This window comes from Cavia porcellus, unplaced genomic scaffold (assembly GCF_034190915.1).
Source record: "Cavia porcellus strain 051 isolate PalLab524CR breed Dunkin Hartley unplaced genomic scaffold, mCavPor4.1 scaffold_27, whole genome shotgun sequence".
NCBI lineage: Eukaryota > Metazoa > Chordata > Mammalia > Rodentia > Caviidae > Cavia > Cavia porcellus.
This window is the reverse complement of record NW_026947510.1, coordinates 15,113,321-15,134,347: the sequence shown is the minus strand read 5'-3', so window position 1 is coordinate 15,134,347 and position 21,027 is coordinate 15,113,321. Positions and strand designations below refer to the sequence as shown.

The following is a 21,027-nucleotide window of genomic DNA, read 5'->3' as shown; positions in this document are numbered from 1 at the left end:
TGTGATAATATAAGCAAAAGCTTTTATAGACAAGGAGATTATACAGAAACCATTGTTCATTTTCTGATAGTTGGTTCTAAATACCTATAATACTGTCATTCTCTTGAATGGTTTTACATTGTCTTGATATGTTTGGTGCTACAGTATACGAAGTTATACTCAAAGATTTCAAGGAAAGAGACTCTATGGTACTTTTATGTCAGGATATCTTGTGGTGAAACACTATTTTGCTTAAATGGCTATGCTTTGACCTGTGCTGTTTTGTTGTTACGCCCTCTTTTATCTCAATCTCCTTTTTTTAATTATTTACTGTTTTATTTTTATCTTTTTAATTAAGGGAAAAATAAATAAAAAATAGCAGGGTACATTATAGTAACCCACTTTGATTTCCTATTAACTTGATTTGAAACCCTGTATTGCCCTCACCATCTTGTTTTGACTGATTTTCCCCTATTCTGCTTTGCTTGATAGTACCAAGTTCAAAAGTATAGGCAACAACTGTGAAGACAATAAGATTCATTATGATGCCCATTCTGGTCAATTATTATCTTCTTTTACAGTCCTGTAATGTCTCCAATGTTTTGATTTTATTCTTTACTGTTTTGATCAATTTTATTATAACTGATGATATAGGCAATTCTTTTTAAGATAGCAAGAGGCAGTATGGTAACCATTGTTGATCACCTAGTATTTTGTTTTTACATTATGTATTATGTCCATCCTTTTGATTTGACTGACTCTGCTCTGTTATGTCATATTTGGTTTTACTCTCTTCAAAAAAAAGTAATAAGAACTGTGGGAATAATAAAACCCAAAATGTGTAATTGTCATTGTACAAAAGAAAGGAAAAGAAAGTGCTCTAAAGGATATAACTGCATATATATTTAAGTGTATAAGATAGATAACCATATTACTGACTTTTGTTGGATCATTGAGCAAAACTGTTTGCAGTCTCACTGTTTGAAAGTCCACTTTATATGCTTTAATTTTGTAACTTGAACAACTATTTCTAAGATAACAATATGTAATCTATTAACTAGTGATTTTCTACTATTTATTCTTTCTGAAATTCTGTGTAACTTGTACCCTTTTTCTGTTTTTCTTTTTCTCCTTAAATAAAATTTTAAAAAATAAAATAAAATGAATAATGTTGCCAGTTATTCCCTCTATCATCCTTTCAAGGTGACTGAATATTTTACTTGTCTCATTTCTTCCCATCTGTTCCATCAAATACCCTTCGCTTGATCTTAATTCTTTATTTCCCTAGTCATCCCTTTCAACTGTTACAATCTCCCTGTTTAAAAATAAATCTGATCCAGTCTCTTCCTTTATCACATTTATCAACACTTTTTAGTGGCGCCCAAACTTCCTCTTAGAACTCTATGTACTTGCATGCTAAATATCTGGGAAATAAAAAGCCTCCTCCCCTGCTCGAATCATTCAATTCCCTTACTCCTGCGACTAGTTCTACTGAGGACTGTACTTTGACTCTCACCAGTCTGACTTCAGCAAACTTTATGCAGGTCTTCAAAATATTTGTCTGCAATAAAAATCCGTATGATTTCCTGTTGTAGCACTTTTTCCAATTTTACATGCCAGAAGAACCCTCTTAAATAATGGGTTTTAATGTCTTTTTCCTAATTCAATATCAGCTACTTTTAATTTCCTGCCCTAGTACCTACAACTATTGTTTTTTAGGTATTTCCTTTCAAATCATCCATACTGGTCCCTTTACACAGCACAAGATTACTCTACACTTCTGTGCCACAGCTTGTACTGTGTATCTGAAACAAGGAGTTGGGCTGTGCTCCTTACCACCAAGAGTTCTATAACATTCATTAAGCTTCAGGTTGAACATTACATTCTCTGGGAAAGAAAAACTAATGTTTTCTGACTGAATTTCTTTTCTACTGCAGATCATGAAAAACGCTCTAACTATATCCCTCAAAATTACTATTACTAAACACTTTCTTCTAGATTTGTACATTGCCCAGAGGCATATAGTTATACTATTCATTTTATTTCCTCAAACCAACTAATGATGATCTTACATATGGAAACAACTTAAGACGGTAAGACAGGAGGATCACCTAAATTTTAGGCAAGCCAGGACTACACAATGAGACCTTATCTGGGAAAAAACCACATGCACACATAAATATTTAATACATGCTTATCAAATGGCAAAAGGTTGTTTTCACAAGAAAAGTTCCATACTGCAGGTTCTTACAGCCTGTAAGATCAGTGCTATCGGTAGGAAATGAATGTAATTTATAAAGCAGACTCAAACAGATATTCAGGGGAATGAAAACTTCATTCAAAGTATTCGAAACACATTGGGTCACTGTGAAGACAAGATCTTAGATATTGAAGACAAGCTTGCAGTTAAGCAACCGAGAAAAAGAAGATTTCTCAAATACCAACAGACCATGAGAAATCAATCCAGCAGCTGCAACATGAGACAGAGAAAAATAACTCAAGATTGATTGGAATAAATGAAGAACCAGGATTTTAAAAACAATGTTCACACACATCATGACAGAAAATTTTCCTGATAGAGAAAATCAATTTGATATACATATAAACGATGCATATAGCACTCTAATTTGCAATCATTTAAAAAAAATACCCTACAGCTACGCATATCATAGTCAAGATTCCAGAAATTGAACACATAAATAGAACCTTAAAGGTTGTTAGAGAAAAAAAACGAATCTTATATAAAGGAAAATCCATTAGAATCACAGTTTACTTCTCAGCACAGACCCTCAAGTCAAGGAGAGTCTGGGGTGAAATACTCCAGGATCAACCCAGACTAATGTATCCTGCAAAACTATCTTAACAAAATTGATGGAGAAATAAGATACTTTCATGACAAAGAATGTTTGGGGAAATTTATGGCCACCAAACCAGCACTCCAAAATGTTTTGAAGGATATTCTAGAATAATAAAGGAGTACATTTCCATGAACCCAAACAGAAGGATTCCACCAGGGAAAGCAATCAGAGGGAGGCAGAGACGGGATGGGAGCCAATAACAGAAGAAATCATGAAAAGAACAAATCAATACATATCAATACATAACCATCAATGTTAATGATCTTAATTCACCAGTCAAAAGACACAGATAGGCAGAATGGATTAAGAAGCAAGATCCAACAATTTGCTGCATACAAGAAACACATTTAATTAAAAATTTCATAAACTAGAAGTCAAAGGATGAAAAACAATACTCCATGTGACAGGAATCCAGAAAAAAGCAGGGTAGCTATTCTATTTGCAGACAAAGTGAGTTTCAAGCCAAGACTGATTAAGAGATAAAAAAGGCTACTACATCCTTGTAAAGGGAACAATCCAAGAGGAAGAGATAACAATCCTAAGTATATATGCAACAATACCAGTGTAGTCAACTATATAAAATAATTACTAACACACATGAAAAGTCAAATAAGCCCTAATACAATTGTATTGGGAGACCGCAATATCCCACTACCACAAAAAGACACATCAACTAGACCAAAAAAAAAAAAAAAAATCGATAATGAAATATTAGAACTAAATCAAACTTTTGAACAAATGGACTTAGTAGACTACGGAGTGTTCCACCCCACATCAGAATATACATTCTTCTCAGCTCTACATGGGATGTGCTCCAAAATAGATCACATACTGGATCATACACTTTGCTTAAGTGAATGCAAAAGAACTGAAATTATCCTATGCATGCTATCAGACCACAGTACAATGAAATTAGAAATGAATGCTAAAGGCAACCACAACAACTTCATAAACACATGGAAATTAAATACCACCCTACTCATCAACCAATGGATCACATATGAAATTGAAGAAATTAGTTTTTACAGTTGAATGATACAACAATACAACATAATGGAACGTACAGGACACAGTGAAAGCAGTCCTAAGTAGGAAATTTATAGCAGTAAATACCTGTATCAGGAAAAAAAGAAAAAGTGCTTATAAACAACTTAATGGTGAATCTCAAACTTGTAGAAAAAGAACAGCAGGCTAAGCCAAAAGCTCATACCAAGGAGGAAATTATAAAGATTAAAGCAAAAATTAAATGCACTGAAGACTAAAACAACCATACAAAGAATCAATGAAGAGTTAGTTCTTTGAAAGATTAAATAAAACTGACAAACCCTTAGCCAACCTTATCAAAAGAAAAAAGAAGAAAATAACTGAAATCCACACAATTCAGAATGAAAGGAGTGAAATCACAAAAGATCCCACAAAAATCTAGAAAATCATCTATTCTTAATGAAAATTTGTATTCTAATGAGATGGAAAATGCAGAAGAAATGGACAGATTCCTAAATACGTATGAATTACCAAAGCTGAATCAAGATATAAAAATCCTAAATAACCAAATATTGATCAATGAAATCAATAACGTAACTAAAAAATTTTCAAAAAGAAAAGCCCAGGCCCTGATAGATTCACTGCTGAATTCATAAGAAATTCAGTGAACACCTAACACCACTACTTCTCAAACTCTTTAATGTAGTTAAAAGGGAAGCAATACTCCCTAATTCATTCCTGGAAGAAAGCATTTCACTGATACCAAAACTGGAGAAGGACCCAAATAAGAAAGAGAATTACAAGTCAATTTCCCTAATGAACACAGATGCAAAAATCCTTAATAAGATACTGGCAAACTAAATGCAGCAAATCATCAAGAACACTACATGTCAAGATCAAGTAGGATTCATCTCAGGAATGCAGGGATGATTCAACATACTCAAGTCAATAAATGTTATACACCATATTAACAGAGGCAATGACAAAAACTATGATTATCTCAATACATGCACAAAAGCTCTGAACAAAGTCCAGCACCCCATTCATGATAAAAAACCCTACACAAAATTGGAATAGAAGGTCTTTATCAATCAGATAAAAGCCATCTATGACAAGCCAACAGCCAACATCATTCTAAATGGACAAAAACTGAAAACTGTCTAAAACCAGGAATAACACAAGGATATGCGCTATTATTCAACATAGTCCTGGAAGCGTTAGCTGAAGTAATTAGACAAGAGAAAGAAATAAAAGAAATAAAGATACGAAAGGAAGAAATTAAACTATCAGTATTTGTAGATGACATCATACTCTACATAGAAGACCCCCAAAATTACACCAAAACACTACTACATTTAATAAGCAACTTCAGTAGCTAGATACAAAGTTAACATTCAAAATCAATAGTCTTCCTGTACATGAATAACAAACAAAGAAATCAAAGAAAGAACACCTTTCGCATAGCATTCTAAAAAATGAAATGCCTAGGAATCAATCTAACAAAAGAGGTAGAAGACTCTACATTGAACACTACAGTACTTGCAAAAAGGATTTAAAGAAGATATTAGAAAACAGAGAGATAGCCCAAGCTCTTAGGTAGGAAGAACCAATACAGTGAAAATGTCCATGCTTCTATGAAACTATCATATAGATTCCATGCCATCCCAATCAAAATTCCAATAGCATATCTCACATAATTAGAGAAAACAATCCTAAAATTCATCTGAAACCAGAAGAGATCTAGAAGAAGGCAATCTTGGCAACAAAGACAAGACGGGAGCATCACCAATTCCTGGCTTGAAATTATGTTATAAAGCTACTATGATAAAAAGTGTGGTACTGGCAACAAAACAGACCCAAAGATCAATGGAACAAGTAAGAACATGCAGAAACAACTCCATGCACATTAAGCCACCTTATCCTTCACAAAGTTGCAAACACATTCACAGGAAAAAAGCCTCTTTAATAAATGACACTGGAAAAACTGGCTCTGCACATCCTGAAGATTAAAACTGGACTCATTCATCATCTGCTAAGTTAAAATCAGAATGGATCAAAGATCTTAATGTTAAAACAGAAACATTAAGCCTGTTGGAAGATAGAATAAGTAAAACTCTTGAAGACATCGATGTAGGCAAAGACTTTATGAACAAAACCCAGATTGCATAGAAACTATCACAAAGAATCAACAACTGGGATCTGACCTAACGAAAAGCTTTTGCACAGCAAGAAAATCATCAACAGAGTGAAGAGAGAACCCACAATGTGTGAGAAAATATATGCCAGCTGTTCTTCAGACAAATGAGTATTATCGAAAACATACAAAGAACTCAAAAAAAATCAGTCTTCCCAGATTTAAAGATCCAATCCAACTATGAGCATCTCAGATGAATACACAGAGAAATACTAACAGCAAATATGTGAAATATGTTCATTCCACACCAAAGGTCATTCGAGACATGCAAATTAAAAACACTGACATCCCACCTCATCCTAAAAAGAATGGCTATTATCAAGAAATCAAACAATAACAAATGCTGGACGGGCTGCGGGGAAAAAGAAACCCTTCTCAATAGTTGGTAGGGATGCAGACTGGTATAAACACTATGGAAATTAGTGTGGAGATTCCTCAAAAAACTAGGCACTAGCAGTCCCATTTGACTCAGCTAGTCCCTTTCTTGGTATGTTCCCAAAGAATTAAAAAACATCATAGCATTCTGAAACAACCCTGAAAGTCCATCAGCTAATGAATGGATAAAAAAGATGTGGTATTTTTATGCAATGGAGTGCTACTCAGTCATAAGAAAGATAAACTGGAGACTTTTATAGGTAAATGAATGTGACTTGAGACCATGTGTCTGAAATAAATCAGACACATGTATAATCATCATATTGTCTAATTGGTGTGAAAAGCTGAAACAACATATGAATATGTATATGTGTATGTATATTTTAAAAGTCAAGACAGTTATACTACTGATTTCTTGGAGTTCACTGAAGAGAACAATTGTGCTGGTATTGTTCAGAAAACTTAACACAGATCCTTGTGCTCTGGGTGACTGGTTTTGGGATGACAATGCACAACATATGTAGCATTGTTGCCCCTGACTGACATGTTTTGAAATTTTGGGGCTTTTTGTCTTTGAAATACAATGGATTTGGGGGGGAAAAAAACAAGAAATGAACAAATAAAGTATTAAGAATAAAAAAAAAAATTATGAATGCTGTTGGGACTGGGGATATAGCTCAGGAGCATAGCGCCTACCTGGCAAGCATTAAGTCCTGCATTCAATACCCAATACAAAAAAAAAAAAAAAAAAGCAGTGCTGTCATACATGAAAATTAAGGACTTTAGGGATAGAGGGAAGCAAATATAAAGAATAGTGGATTTTATTTTCAAATTAAGAATACTCAGACTCTCTGTCCACCAATTCAACTGTCTAGGAAACGCACTAAAGAATATAAAATTTTTTTTTTTTTTTGGTCTTTTTCGTTTTTATCAGTACCAGGGATCGAACTCACGACTGCCTGCTTGCAAGGAAGGCGCTTATGCCACTGAGCTAAATCCCCAGCCCCAAGAATATAAAATTCTTATACATCATATAATAAGGTCTACTATTCTCTCTGTCATCAAATATGTACAAATAACTCAACATAACTAGAAACTTTCGTGTCTTAAAATGTAATAGTTTTAGGAATCCTAAAACTCACCTATGATGCCTTAAAGCATGACAAATCCAAATATGCTTAACAATAAAAACATGAGCCAGGCATGGTGGCTCACACCTGTAATTCCAGAACTCAGGAGGCTGAGGTAAGAGGATAGCTGGGAGTTGGAGACCAGCTGTGCTACAAAATGAGTTCAAGGCCAGCCTGAACTGCATAGTGAAACCTTGTCTCAAAAAGACAAAAAGGGTAGGAGCTCAGGGGCATAAGTGCATGCTTGACAAGTGTGAGATCGTGAGTTTGATCCCCAGTATTCCCCTCCCCCACACCAAAAGAAGACAAAAAAATAAGAGGAAGAACATGGTAGTTGAGTGTGATGGCAGTCACCTGTAATTCTAGCATGCAGGAGAGGCTAAGGCAAGCAGATGGCATTGAAGCCAACCTGGGCTACACTGTGAGTTCAAGGCCAGACTGCACTTGCCTCAAAAACAACAACATGGTAAGAGTTCATCCTATCTTCTATTCAAGGTTAAGAACAAATCTTCTCAGGCATCATTTTTCCTAACTACAAACTTCTAATACTACTCTTTCTGGAAAGCTTTCCAAGCTATTCTAGGATTAACTTAATACTATTAACTTTAGAAAGATTCTTGAGTGTGGTTTAAGTTCCTTACTTTGTTAAGAGTAGAACTGTCATCTCTATTTAAAGAAAAGATATACTTTAATTCTGGCTTTTTAAAATAAATATTTCCCAGAAATTACCATCACAGACAAAGTGAGGAACTTAAACATTAGTCAAGGGTAAAGGGGCAATCAACAGATTCCAAAAAGTCACAACCCTATGTAAATTTAAAGTTATCAAATGACTCCTCATACCAAATAAATAAATAAGTCATCAGAAGCACTCTAAATAAATGATTAATGGCATTGTCCCATACTTAATTTACAAAAAATTCTCATATAATTCACTTCCATTTATATTACTCCCCTCACTGAATAGAAATTTTCAAGCCTGCCACTCTCAACAGTTCAATGAGACACTTGTAAATTCATCTTGCTTTATAGCAGTTAACATGCATAATGAAAAACACTTCTACCCAGCAGCTGCCTCACTGACAAAATGTTAATATCTTACTGCCTTTATCACAGTTAAGCTTATAGTCTAGGAACCAATCATGGTAATATAGTTTGGATCTTCAAAATGTAAAAAGTGAAACTTCCGGGAGAACATGGCGGACAGATAACAGCAACTACCGGAGGCTCTCTGAAAACTAGGCTCAGAAGCCAGGTATGGTGCGGACTAAAGAGACATAAGCAGGTGGAGTTATGCTCTGCTGACTCAGGAACGAACTCGGCTGAGAGAAACCAACTTGGAATGCAGTCCTGGTGCTAAAACAGGAACAGAAAAGCCTCGCTGCTGAGGCTGGACCCCACGCCATTTGGGTTTCCCGCCGCGCGGTGGCTGGCTGCCTCTACGTCGGCTCGGCAAGGAGAGAGACGCACGGAAACTCTGAGAACGGGAGTCTGTGAACGGAGTCGAAAACAGGACAGGCAGGGAGGCATGTTCTGACTTGTGGCGAGGTGAGTGAGAGAAACTGACACTCCACCACAGTTTGACTCCAGCGGACTTTCTGGGCCCGGGCAGTCCTGCGGGAGCAGGGCGCCCTGGCGACTCCAGCCACACATTCCCCTGTCGGGCGGGATTGGTGAAAAGTGCCTGGCCTGCGTGACGCTGCCGGCGGACCCCGTAGGCTGGCCCAACCCAGATCCCAGAGCCTGACGGAGGCCGGGAGGGGCAGGCCCCCGCGTAGGCTGCCTGGTGTGCAGCAGTGAGTGGAAACACCTAACCGGCGCAATTCGATCAGGCTGTGGCTGACAGAGAGAGAAGCTAGGCCTCTCATATAAGCTTGCATATATAAGGAACAGAGAATATGGGAAGAGGCAGCAACAAGAAAGGCTCCTCGGCCCCCAATTCTGAGAAACAGGCAATAACAGACACCGCACCATTACACATAAGGCGCCATATAGAGAGCCTCATAGACCAATTCAGGAATGAAGTTATCAACGACCTGAAGCTAGAAGTATGCAAAATAGTTAGAGAAATACTAAGCACCACCCAAGAAAAAACAGATGGTGGAATGGAAGAACAGAAAAAGAGGGGAGAAGTGTTTGATGGAGAAAACAGGGAAAGCATAGAATACATGAAGCAGGTTCAAAGGGACTACCAAGAAACTAAGAAGTCTATCGAAGACTGGCATAACAGCTTGAAAGAAACTAAGGACAGACTATCTGAACTGGAGGGCAGAATTGTAATATGGGAGAATGAAATGAAAAACTTCTTAAAAATAACAAAGAAACAAACAGCAATAATACAAAGACAAGAAGATGATAAGAGGAGCCATAACTTAAGGATTAAGAACATAAAAGAAGAAGTAGGGACACAAACAAATGAACTACAAAAGCTACTCACAGAAATAATCCAGGAGAATTTTCCTAATTTAGCAAAAGGTAAAGATACTCAGATGTATGAGGCATACAGGACCCCAGCCACCTACAACCCAAACAGAGCAACACCCAGGCATATAATAATAAAAATTCCAGAAATTCAATACAAGAACAGAATATTAAAAGCTGTCAGAGACAAGAAGCAGACCACTTACAAGGGAGCACCCATCAGAATTACAGCAGATTTCTCTGCACAAACCATCAAATCACGAAGAGCGTGGGGGGAAATAATTCAAGCTTTGAAAGATAATAATCTCCAGCCAAGATTGAGATATCCTGCACAACTGTCCCTCAAAATTGATGGAAAAACAAGGTGCTTCCAGGATAAAGAGGAACTGGGGGAATTTGCAACCACCAATTCAACTCTACAGAGAGTATTGCAGGATATTCTAAAAAAAGAAAAATACAAAGAATCCAGAAATAATGGAGGCCACAACGAATGGAGCAGAGAACAAAGTGAAGAAGACAAACTGACAGCTACTGACAGAATAAGAGCTCAACAGAAATGAGGCAGAGAAGATTGGATGATAGGAACAGCTATTTTGGAGAAAATGACATCTTAATAGGTAATACTGATTTAGTATCATCTTGTTTTGAAGTCTCATCTAGCTTTTGTCCTTCTGTCTCCAATGGTCCAAATAGGTTGTATCTTACTGGATTTTATTATGTATGATAGTATAAGCAAAAACCTTTTAAAGACAAGGAGATTATACAGAAACCATTGTTCATTTTCTGTTAGTCGATTCTAAATACTCTGTAATGCTGTCATTCTCTTGAATGGTTTTACATTGTTTTGATATACTTAATGCTACAGTATACGAAGTTGTACTCAAGGATTTCAAGGAAAGAGATAATATGGTAACTACTTTTAGGTCAGGATTATCTGGTGGTGAAACACTATTCTGCTTAAATGGTTATGTTTTGATCTGTGCTGTTTCGTTGTTATGCCCTCTTTTATTTCAATCTCCACTCCATTATTTACTTTTTTATTTTTATCCTTTTAATTAAAGGAAAACAATAGCAGGATATATTATAGTAACCCACTTTGACTTTCCATTACCTCGATTTAAAGCCCTGTATTACTCTCACCATCTGGTTTTTAACTGATGTTCCCCCATTCTGTTTTGCTGGATAGTATCAGGTTCGAAAATTTAGGCATCAGCTGTGAAGATAATGAGATTCATTATAACGCCCATTCTCATTGACTTTTATCTATTTTTGAAGACCTACAATGTCTCCAATGTTTTGGTTTTGTCGGTTTTATTCTTTACAGTTTTGTTCAATTGTATTGTAACTAACAATATAGGCAATTCTATTAGAGATAGCGGGAGGCATTATGGTAACCATTGTTGATCACCTTGTATTATGTTTTCACATTATCTATTATGTCCACCCTTTTGACTTGACCGATTCTGTTCTGTTATGTCACATTTGGTTTTACTCTCTTCCAAAAAAGTAATAAGAACCATGGGAGCAATGAAACCCAAAATGTGTAATAGTCATTGTACAAAAGAGAGGAAAAGAAAGTGCTCTGTACTATATAACTGCATGTATATTTAAGTGTATAAGATAGAAAATGATATCACAGAGTTTTATTGGATCATTGAACAGAACTGTTTGCAGTATCATTGATGGAATGTCCACTTTACAAGCTTTAATTTTGTGACTTGAACAATTATTTCTAAGATGACAATATGTAATCCATTAACTAGTAATTTCCTACTGTTCATTTTTTTTCTGTAAATCTGTATAACTTGTACCCTTTCCCTGCTTTTTTTTTCTTTTCTCCTTAAATAAAATTAAAAAAAAAATAAAAAAAAATTAAAAAAAAAAAAAATGTAAAAAGTCTTACTACCTTATCTAAAATATATGTTTTACACATATTAGCAGAATGATACCAATCAAAATATTTTTCTATACAGGCTTAATCATGACTCTACAGTAGCTTCCTGCCATTTTATCATGTGTTCCGTGTCCCTCAAACTATCTCCTTAAGAAGTTATAACCATATCCTACATGGTAAAACTGATATTAAAAACATTTTTTTTTTTACTTTTCTCTTTTTTTTTAGGATGATGATTCAGAAAGAGTGACTCTAAAGTCTGGCTTTTATTATTTCAGGTAGCAAACCTCTACCACCAGAGACCTAGGATCCCTTCTCTCTCCTAGTTATCTCTTCCTAAGTGTGAGTCATCACAATTTGTGTACTTAGAGAAAAGTCAGGCATTTATAATATCCTAAGATGAGACTTAACAGTATAAGCATACAGAAACATGCTACAGAAGCACTTCTTAATCATTCCTCAAAGACAGAAAAATTTTTGTGATTAAAGAGAAATAGTAGATTTAGAATGGCCTAGATCAGTGGTGGCAAACCCATGGCACATGTGCTACAGAAAGCTGGCTGTATCACTGACAGCTCTGAAAGACTTGCCATCCCTGACCCACACCAACAGTTCTCAACACTATGATCTTTCCAAGGCCAACTCGCCCCAATGCATCAGTAACATTTCATCACCCAGTAAACCTCCAATGAACTGAGCTGACTGCATCAGGGATGCTTATTTCTTTTATTAGGATTCCTTCCCATTCAAAGCTTTCTTGAAATACAAAGGGGACACATAATGTTTGCATTCATTAGTTGGAATGATTTTTATCCTGGGTTGTTTGATTTTATTATCTGTGATAGTATGAACAGTTATTTTGAAGAAAATAAGACATTATAGCCAGTGCTGATTTAATATCATCTTACTCTGAAGTCTGGTACCATGCTTTTGGTCTTCTGTTTCCATTGGCTCTATCATATCGTATCTTATTGGATTTTATTATGTGTGATAGTGTAAACAAATTTTCTACGGAAAATGAGATAATATAGTAGCCATTGTTCGTTCTCTGTTATTTTGGTTCTGAATACCCTGTAATACTTTCATTCTCTTGAATGGTTTTATACTATTTTGTTATGTTTGATACTATTGTATATGAAGTTATGCTCAACTATTTCAAAGAAAGAGACATTATGGTAGTTACTGTTAATTATGGGTTGTCTTGTGGTGAAATACTGTGTTGCTTATATTGTTCTGTTCTGATCTGCTCTGTTATGTCCTCTTTCATCTTAATATCTTTAAAATTAAAAAAAATTTTAAAAAGGAATACTAGGCAAAGTCAGTGGAAGTGTAGACTGCTGCAACCACTGTACAAACCAGTGTGGAGATTCCTCAAAAAATTAGGACAAGAGGTCTCATTTGACCCAGCTATTCCCTTTCTGAGTATTTTCCCAAAAGAATTAAAAACAGCATACCACAACAATATATGTGCACCTATGTTTATAGCAGTAGAATTTGTAATAGCCAGATTTTAGAAGCAATGTAAATGTCCATTAAACCAAGGAACAGATAAAAAAGATGTGGTGTTTTTAATGCAATGGGGTACTACTCAGCCATAAATAAGGACATGCTATAGGTACGTGGATACAATTACTAAGTGAAATAAATCAGATACGTGTAAACATCACATTCTCTCACTAGTGTGAGAACCTGACAGAAACAACATATGTGTGTACACATATTTGTATATATACATAATGTGTGTGTATATATATGCATGTATATAAAAAACAGTTAAAACAGTTACACTACAGATTTCTCTAAAGATAAAGATTTGTATTGTTGAGACAACTCAATGCAGATGTCTTGTGCTCTGGGTAGATTTGGGGCTGACAATGTGCAGTGTATGACCATTGTTGTCCCATGAGTGATATGTTTTGAAATTGCTTTGTTTTTCTCTTTGAAATAAAATGGATTTGAAAAAAAAAAAAGAGTACTAGCTGAGGATACAGCTCAGCCAGTACAAGTGCCTGCCTGACAAACACAAGATCCTGAGTTTGATTACTGGTACCCAAAACAAACAAATAAAAAAACCCTAAAACTTGATGGGCATGGTGGCACAGGCTGTAATCTCGGCACTCGCCAGGCTAAGCCAGGAAGTTTGAGGTTAGCCTAGGCCACATTAGTGAGTTCAAGATCAGCCTCCTGAACTACACAGCAAGACTCCATCTCAACAACAAAAACAAAAAAAGAAAAATAATAAGACTTATTCAAAGACTATATAGCAAGTGACAATCATTCAACATTTACAGTGAGTCTATCAGACAGTAAGTTAAATACTGATGAAGAGGCCAGGTATAGTGGCAAACATCTGTAATCCCAGCACTTGGGAGGCTGAGGAAGATTGTGACAAGTTCAAGGGCAACCTGGGCTACAAAGCAAGCCCAAGGCCAGCATGACCTACACAGCGAGATCCTGTCTCAAAAAAAAAAAAAAAAAAAAGGCCGGGGATTTAGCTTAGTAGTATAAGTACCCACCTGGCAAGTGTAAAGTCGTGAGTTCAATCCCCAGTACTCCCCGCCCAAAAAAGAAGGAAACCTGATGAAGTAAAGATGAGTAAAAACACAACCTCTATAGTAAATGAGTTTACAGTCTAAAGAGGAAGAAAAAGCTGTAAATAATTATTAAACAATCAACAAAAGACTACAGAAAAATCATTTTTCTGAAATGAAAGCTAGAAGATAATATGCTACTTTACAACTGGACAATAACACTAAACTATAATCTTTCTATACTATTGTTTTTATCACAATAATAAGCATTTTAAATATATCTACTGAAAAGCAAAAAAGTTAAATTTAAAGATCCTGAAATCTATATTCTCTTAAGCAAATTACAGTTTCAAAGCACCTCCATAAAACCAAAAATTTTCTAAGCATCTAAAGTTCACCCTCCATTTTAAAAAAAAATACATTTAAATGACTAATTTGTCTTTCCAAACTGCCTTAAAACAAGTTAACAATTTTTCTAAAAGATTTTCATCTCTCTCCTTTCTGCATTCTTTTCCTCTGTAGGCCAATAATGTTGTAGGGATGTACCACAATGCCCAGCTTTAATGTTAATATTATTTCTTCACTTTTTAAGTTCCCTAAATTTTTCTTATCACATAAAATTTCACACTCTGCCTAATTTGATTTTTGAGAACAGTGACGTTTTTCTTTGTATTGTTGTTCTAAAGAGCAGTACCATTAAGCTGTAAGAGTCAGAGAGAGGCCTAGAATGGTGGTACAAACCTATAATCCCAGAATTTGGGAGGCTGAAGCAAGAGGATTGCTATGAGTTAGAGGCTAGTTTGGGCTACATAATGAGTTCAAGGCCAGCCTGGACTACACAGTGAGACCCTGTCTCCCCTCCTCCCCCACAAAAAAGGTCACAAAGATGTCTACTTTAAACCTCAGTGTCTGTGCCTGTTCGAAGTTCTTTAATCATACTTTTTATTTATTTCCTCAGAACAATAAAACTGGGTCAGTGAAAGTTTTTTTATTTTATAAAGTTTTCTAGAAAATGACCCTGAGTCTTAACTGTCCATTTTTAAAGTTTCACAAAGATAAATATGACTAATGTATAGATCATGGAAACATAAATGATTATTTGCAAAAATAATGAGACAGACTACAGAAAGTATGAGAACACCGGGTATAAGAATCCAAAGTATCTTTAAAAGAGCATACTACTATCAAAATGAGTCAAAACAAACTTTGCAGAAGATAAAATTGTTTTTTTGCCAGGGATCTAGCTCAGATAAGCGCTTGCTTGTCAAGTACTAGGTAGTAAGGCTGACCTCCCCCCATAAAACAAACAAACAAACAAAGCTCATACATAAGCTGTTCTTTGTTTTATGGATTCAATCCCCAGGTTCTGCCAAAAGATTAAAAAAAGAAAAAGAAAAAGAAAAGAAGAAAACTTTTTGACTTTTTTTTTCTTTCGTACTAGTAATCAAACTCAGGACCTTGCACTTGCCAGGCAGCAGTGTGCCACTGAGCTATATCCCCGGCCCCTAAAAAGACAACTTTTACTAGTAACAAAAAGTCAAAAGGCCACAGAGTATATATAAACAAACCTTAGGTTACATACTTTGCAGATACTGGTATGGTGTATCAGTAAACTACAAGTAGTTTACACGGATGTAGTGTGAATCTGGAGGGAAATATGAAACTGAAGAATCAAGTAAGAGGTATAAAAAACTTCATGGGATGTGTTAGTCACCTAAGTACCAGAAGATTCTATATGAAACTGTGACATAGTTGTCTGCATTTTAGATAAACTATCAATTCTGGTGGCATCTAAGGAAGGGACAGAATAATAGAGTAAAAGTTAAGAACTTGCTGAAAAAGTTCAAATGACACAATATGTAGGACTTGACCAAGAAACAAAATGGAAATAAAATGAAGAAAAAAAAAGTAAAAAATAGTAAACTGATAAGCACAGAAAAATTGTTTTTGAAAAAATGATAATCAAGGCCAGAGAGTTAGCACAGCAGCACAAGCACCTGCCTGGCAAGTAAAAGTTGTGAGTTTAATCCCCAGTACCTCCCTACCCCCCCAAAAAAAGAATCAAGAAAATCAGGGGAGTGCATTAGGTTAACCTCCTACTGTACATATGGCTAGGTGAGAGATAAGGGACACAAAAGAAGCAGAATTAAGATAGGAACTATATGAACTGAAATTTATGTGGCTTTTGAAATATGAGTCTGGAACACAGAAGAAATGTCTAAGAGGCACATACTAATGAACAACAAATATATCAAATACAGGTAATAGCTGAAGCTAAAAGAAGATACAAAGTATTTACCAATGGACTATGAATGGGATAGGAAATAAAAGAGAAGAAAATAGCAGGGACAAAAACTGAGCAGTGAAAGAAATTATAACAAACTGAAACAATCTCAGAAATGTATAGTTCTAAAGGCCTATTTTCAGAAAGAAAAAAAGATCTCAAATCAATAACCTAACTCTGACCTTACAGAATCAGAGGCACAACAAATTAAATCAATGTAAGATGAAGGCAGAAATAATAGAACATTAGAGATAAAATTAAAAAATAGAAAAATAATACAATGAGTAAACCCTTGGTTCTTTGAAAGATCAACAAAATTAATAAGCCATCAACTAGACCTCTTGGAGACTCAATTTCCTAAAAATCAAGAACAAAATGGATTAGCAGTATCCTTACCAACATGAAAAAAATTGTAAAACAATACTATGAATACATGTATGCCAACTAACTAAGGAATACAGCTGAAACGGCAAACACACAACTACACAAAGTGACAAAAGACACAAAGACTGAAAGACCTTAAAACAAACATTTTGAGGCCAGGGATTTAGTTCAGCGGCATAAGCACCTGCCTTGCAAGTACGCAGTCATGAGTTCAATCCCTAGTACCAAAGAGAGAGAAAAAATTTTGCATTGGTAATCAAATTTCCTCAACCAAATAAAAGGCATCTAAGCAAAATCCGTATCTAACATCTTACTTAACAGTGAAAGACTGAAAGCTTCCTAAGTTAAGAGAAGGACAAGGGTGCACGCTTTCACAAGATGGAGAAATGAAGAGTTGCTGTTTCACAGCCACAGCACCTCAGCATGGCAAGATGGAAATGTTGTGGAGATTGGCTGCACAACAAAGCGAAAATGCTGAAAGATAATGAACTTAAAAATTAACACCTATGGGTACTAAGTTACAGTTAAGAGCAAGAAGTTGTGTTGGGCTACTGTGTACAGTAGCATAACTACCATATAGATAACAGTAATGGGCTGTAAATACCAAAAAGCCAGACTGAACTGAAGAAGATTTGTGCCTGTAATCCCAGAATGGAAAGCCCATGACTAGAGGATCACAAGATAAAGTCAGCCTGGGCTACATAGTGAGACCCTGTCTTTAAAAAAAAAAAAAAACACTAGAAAAAGGGATCTGGAAAACTTTCAACATAGAGAAATGATAAATGTACAAAGAGGTATATTTAATCTGGCTCAAACATTACACAATGTATATATGTGATATATACATAATAATAGTCTATTAATAGGTATAATTCTTCTTATCAGCTAAAACAAAACTAACTTAAATTTTAAAAACCATCTGCTATGTATATTTTATTGTTTGACTTACAAGCTAAGTATCAATCATTGGGTATCAACCTTACACTCATCTTTGCAGCTAGAAATGTAAGTTCCATTTCTTTTCTCTATTCTGTGACTGAGAAAATACAAGCATCTCAATACACTAGTGTAGGAATTGTCTCTCAAACTCAATCTTCTAAAACTCAAAATTTTAGCATCTACTTTATTCCAAGTATACCTGTCTTCTAAATACTAAGATACAGAATAAAAGAACAAGTCTAAATTTATCTACCTGAACCAAAAAGATATTAAGTTCCTTCAGTTTTTATAGTTCTTTATCCCACAACGGTAATATGTTTAGTCATTCTTATGAATGCTTCAATCCCTTTTCCCTATAGATATCAAATATTCAGGAGTTCTGTGTTATCTAGTTCTTAAAGCTTCTGCAAGCACAGCTTCTGTAGGGAAGAAATGCACTCATCAATGACACTATCACTTAGGAGGTTCCCATCTTAACCACCGGCTAAAGCCAGAAGAGCGCATCTATGTAAGCCTGGTCATTATGCCACTGAGCTTTTGCTACTGCCAATGCTGCCAACATCTGACACATACAGTAATCCAAACATAATGCACATTAATTGCAAACTAAACTACAATCACAAAACAGGCACTTTCATAAATTTAAAGAGCACATATGTAAAATTTGCTTTGAATCATGTGAAGTCTTGCACAAATAAATGACTTACATCAATTAATAATTTAAAAAAAGAAACCAACAAAGGTAACAGTAGGCTCAAAGGAAAATTTCTGAAGATCTGGAGAATAAGGAATTTCTTGGAAAAACTGAAGAAATCCTCACATTTTTAATGTTCCTCATTGTAATTATAATGCACAAGTGAAAACTGGTAGCATCCGCCTTACATATTGATTTAGAAACCAACACAGCAAACAACACAACTCCATTGTAACACCCGACTCCAAGCAAGGTACAATTTAAAAGGCTATTTTCCATTTATTCAATAAATGAAATTGTAAAAGTAAAATTACATGTTCAATACATTTTAATAAACTAAAACTTTAAAAATCAAGTTCATATTCCCACTAGCTAATTATCATGTAGAGATTGACAACTAAGTACAACGGCAAGAGAGAGTTCAAAAGAACTACAGAATGTTATTTGCGAACATAGAAAGACTTTCAGAAACTTAGAACACTTAACATTCTGCTTCATGGAAGAGACAATAAAGCCAAAATGACAGACATATTATTCTCTTGCAGGTTCCCTACCAAGTTCATATTGAGGTGCTGAACTACTGACTCATGCAGCACTTGGTTTCATCTTATCAACAGAACATGCTAGCTTTTAACTGGCAACTTTGGTGTGATAAATGAACCACCAGAGAAGATTCCAATAAAACTTACCATTGTGTATTGCATTCAGCAACTCTGAGAAAGCTTTTAAGTAAGGAAAAAAGGACTTCAGGTTAAGATCATTCTCAAACACAGAAATGAAATACAATGGCATAGGTTTGAATCAGTATAATAAAATTTCAAAAGTCAGATATTAACGCTTGAATTATTACAACTACAAGCTTCACTTAGTTTTTACATAGTATACATTTCTAAATAATTGTATTCCATTTACCAATATACACTACTATCTACTAAATACATCGTCTGTTAGATATATGTTTTTAAATTATATTTTTAAAAGATGCTTCATAATCTATGCAATTTCTTGGTAAAAGTGAGACTCTATAGGATGTAGTTCTACATGAGTAAACTGACCTTAGGGTACACTCAACAATACTTAACAAAAAAAAACTTGGCACTATGTATCCTCTAACCCTCCCAAGCAGTCTCATTTCCCAGATTTCAGTATTTCAGTAGTCTCAATATACATAGAGATCTAAGTAAGAAAGCTATGTATAGCAATTCACAAATATTTAAAAATTAACATTACAACTATGGAAACCAAAATACTGAAAATACTATTTGATCAAGGGGCAGAAGTCACAATTCTACAATTGAAGAGCTGTACTAAAAAGGCCAACAATGATTACAGTTTGCCCAACATTTGACAGTAATATAGATCCTGAAAACAAGACAAAACAGTATGCTAATATGCCTTTGTAGAAGAAAGAAATCTATTCAATTAGGAATAAGCTACACTTTAGGAAATAAAACTTAGAAATTCAAAGGTGATAATATACTAGAAAAGGCACTAAAGTAAAAATCAAAAAGCCCAGATTACCAGCCCAGTTGGACAACTTACTAGTTGTTGGACAAGCTCCATCATGCCGATACTGCGTGGAAATTTCTGTTGGAAGGGAAGAGAAAGGACATCAGCAAAGAAATTGCCATGACTTAGGAAAGAAACAGGTTATAAAAATGGGGGAGAAACCACCTTAAGTCCAGTAGAGTGCGTCAAACTATCATCTGAATACCTGAAATATGAAAAGCAGGAGGAGACTAGCACATACATCATGGAACTGTCACAACTCTGAATGGGATGGCATGAGAATGTATGTGTGTATGTAGAGGGTGAGGAAAAGACCAAAGGACTTGCAAATGAATCTGCAGAACAAATGTCTGAGAATAAACAGCTTCTTTAGTAAGAGGGAACAGCTGGGCACGGTGCTGTACTCCTGTAATCCCAGCATTCAAGAGGCAGATGCAGGAGGATCAGCAAGAATTGAAGGCCAGTCTATACTACACAGTGAATTTAAGGCCAGCCAGAACTAATATTTTGGTCTCAAAAAAACCAAAATATAAAAAAATTTAAAAACATATATTAATAAAAAAATTCTAAAACAAAAATTACAATTTTTAATGGGAGAGGGGTAGATAGGGTCTTGCAATATATAGTTCAGGCTGGACTTGAACTCATTATGAACTCCAAGCTGGTTTCAAACTCACAACAACCCTCCTGCCACAGCCCCCCAAGTGCTAAGTTGCAAGCATGCACTACCATGCCCAGTACAGAAATTACAATTTCAAAATGGTAATATAGATATATACATGTAATATATATATACACCTTAGTAACATATATTCATAGAATTATGACATATGTAACAGTATAAACAAGTC

General features: G+C 35.3%; 1 protein-coding gene across 16 annotated transcripts in view; it reads right to left on the bottom strand.

The window, feature by feature from the left end:
- Mllt10 (MLLT10 histone lysine methyltransferase DOT1L cofactor) overlaps positions 1-21,027 on the bottom strand; it is a 201,467-nt gene that overhangs the window by 47,625 nt on the left and 132,815 nt on the right. For 14 of the 16 annotated variants that reach the window (XM_063237912.1, XM_063237913.1, XM_063237921.1 and 11 more), the window contains 2 exons: positions 20,210-20,254; positions 19,357-19,389 (listed from right to left, as the gene is read on the bottom strand). In XM_063237912.1, the coding sequence (XP_063093982.1) occupies positions 19,357-19,389; positions 20,210-20,254 (78 nt within the window). The remainder of the gene's footprint in view (positions 1-19,356; positions 19,390-20,209; positions 20,255-21,027) is intronic. The other 2 variants (XM_063237915.1, XM_063237923.1) reach the window with 1 other exon arrangement.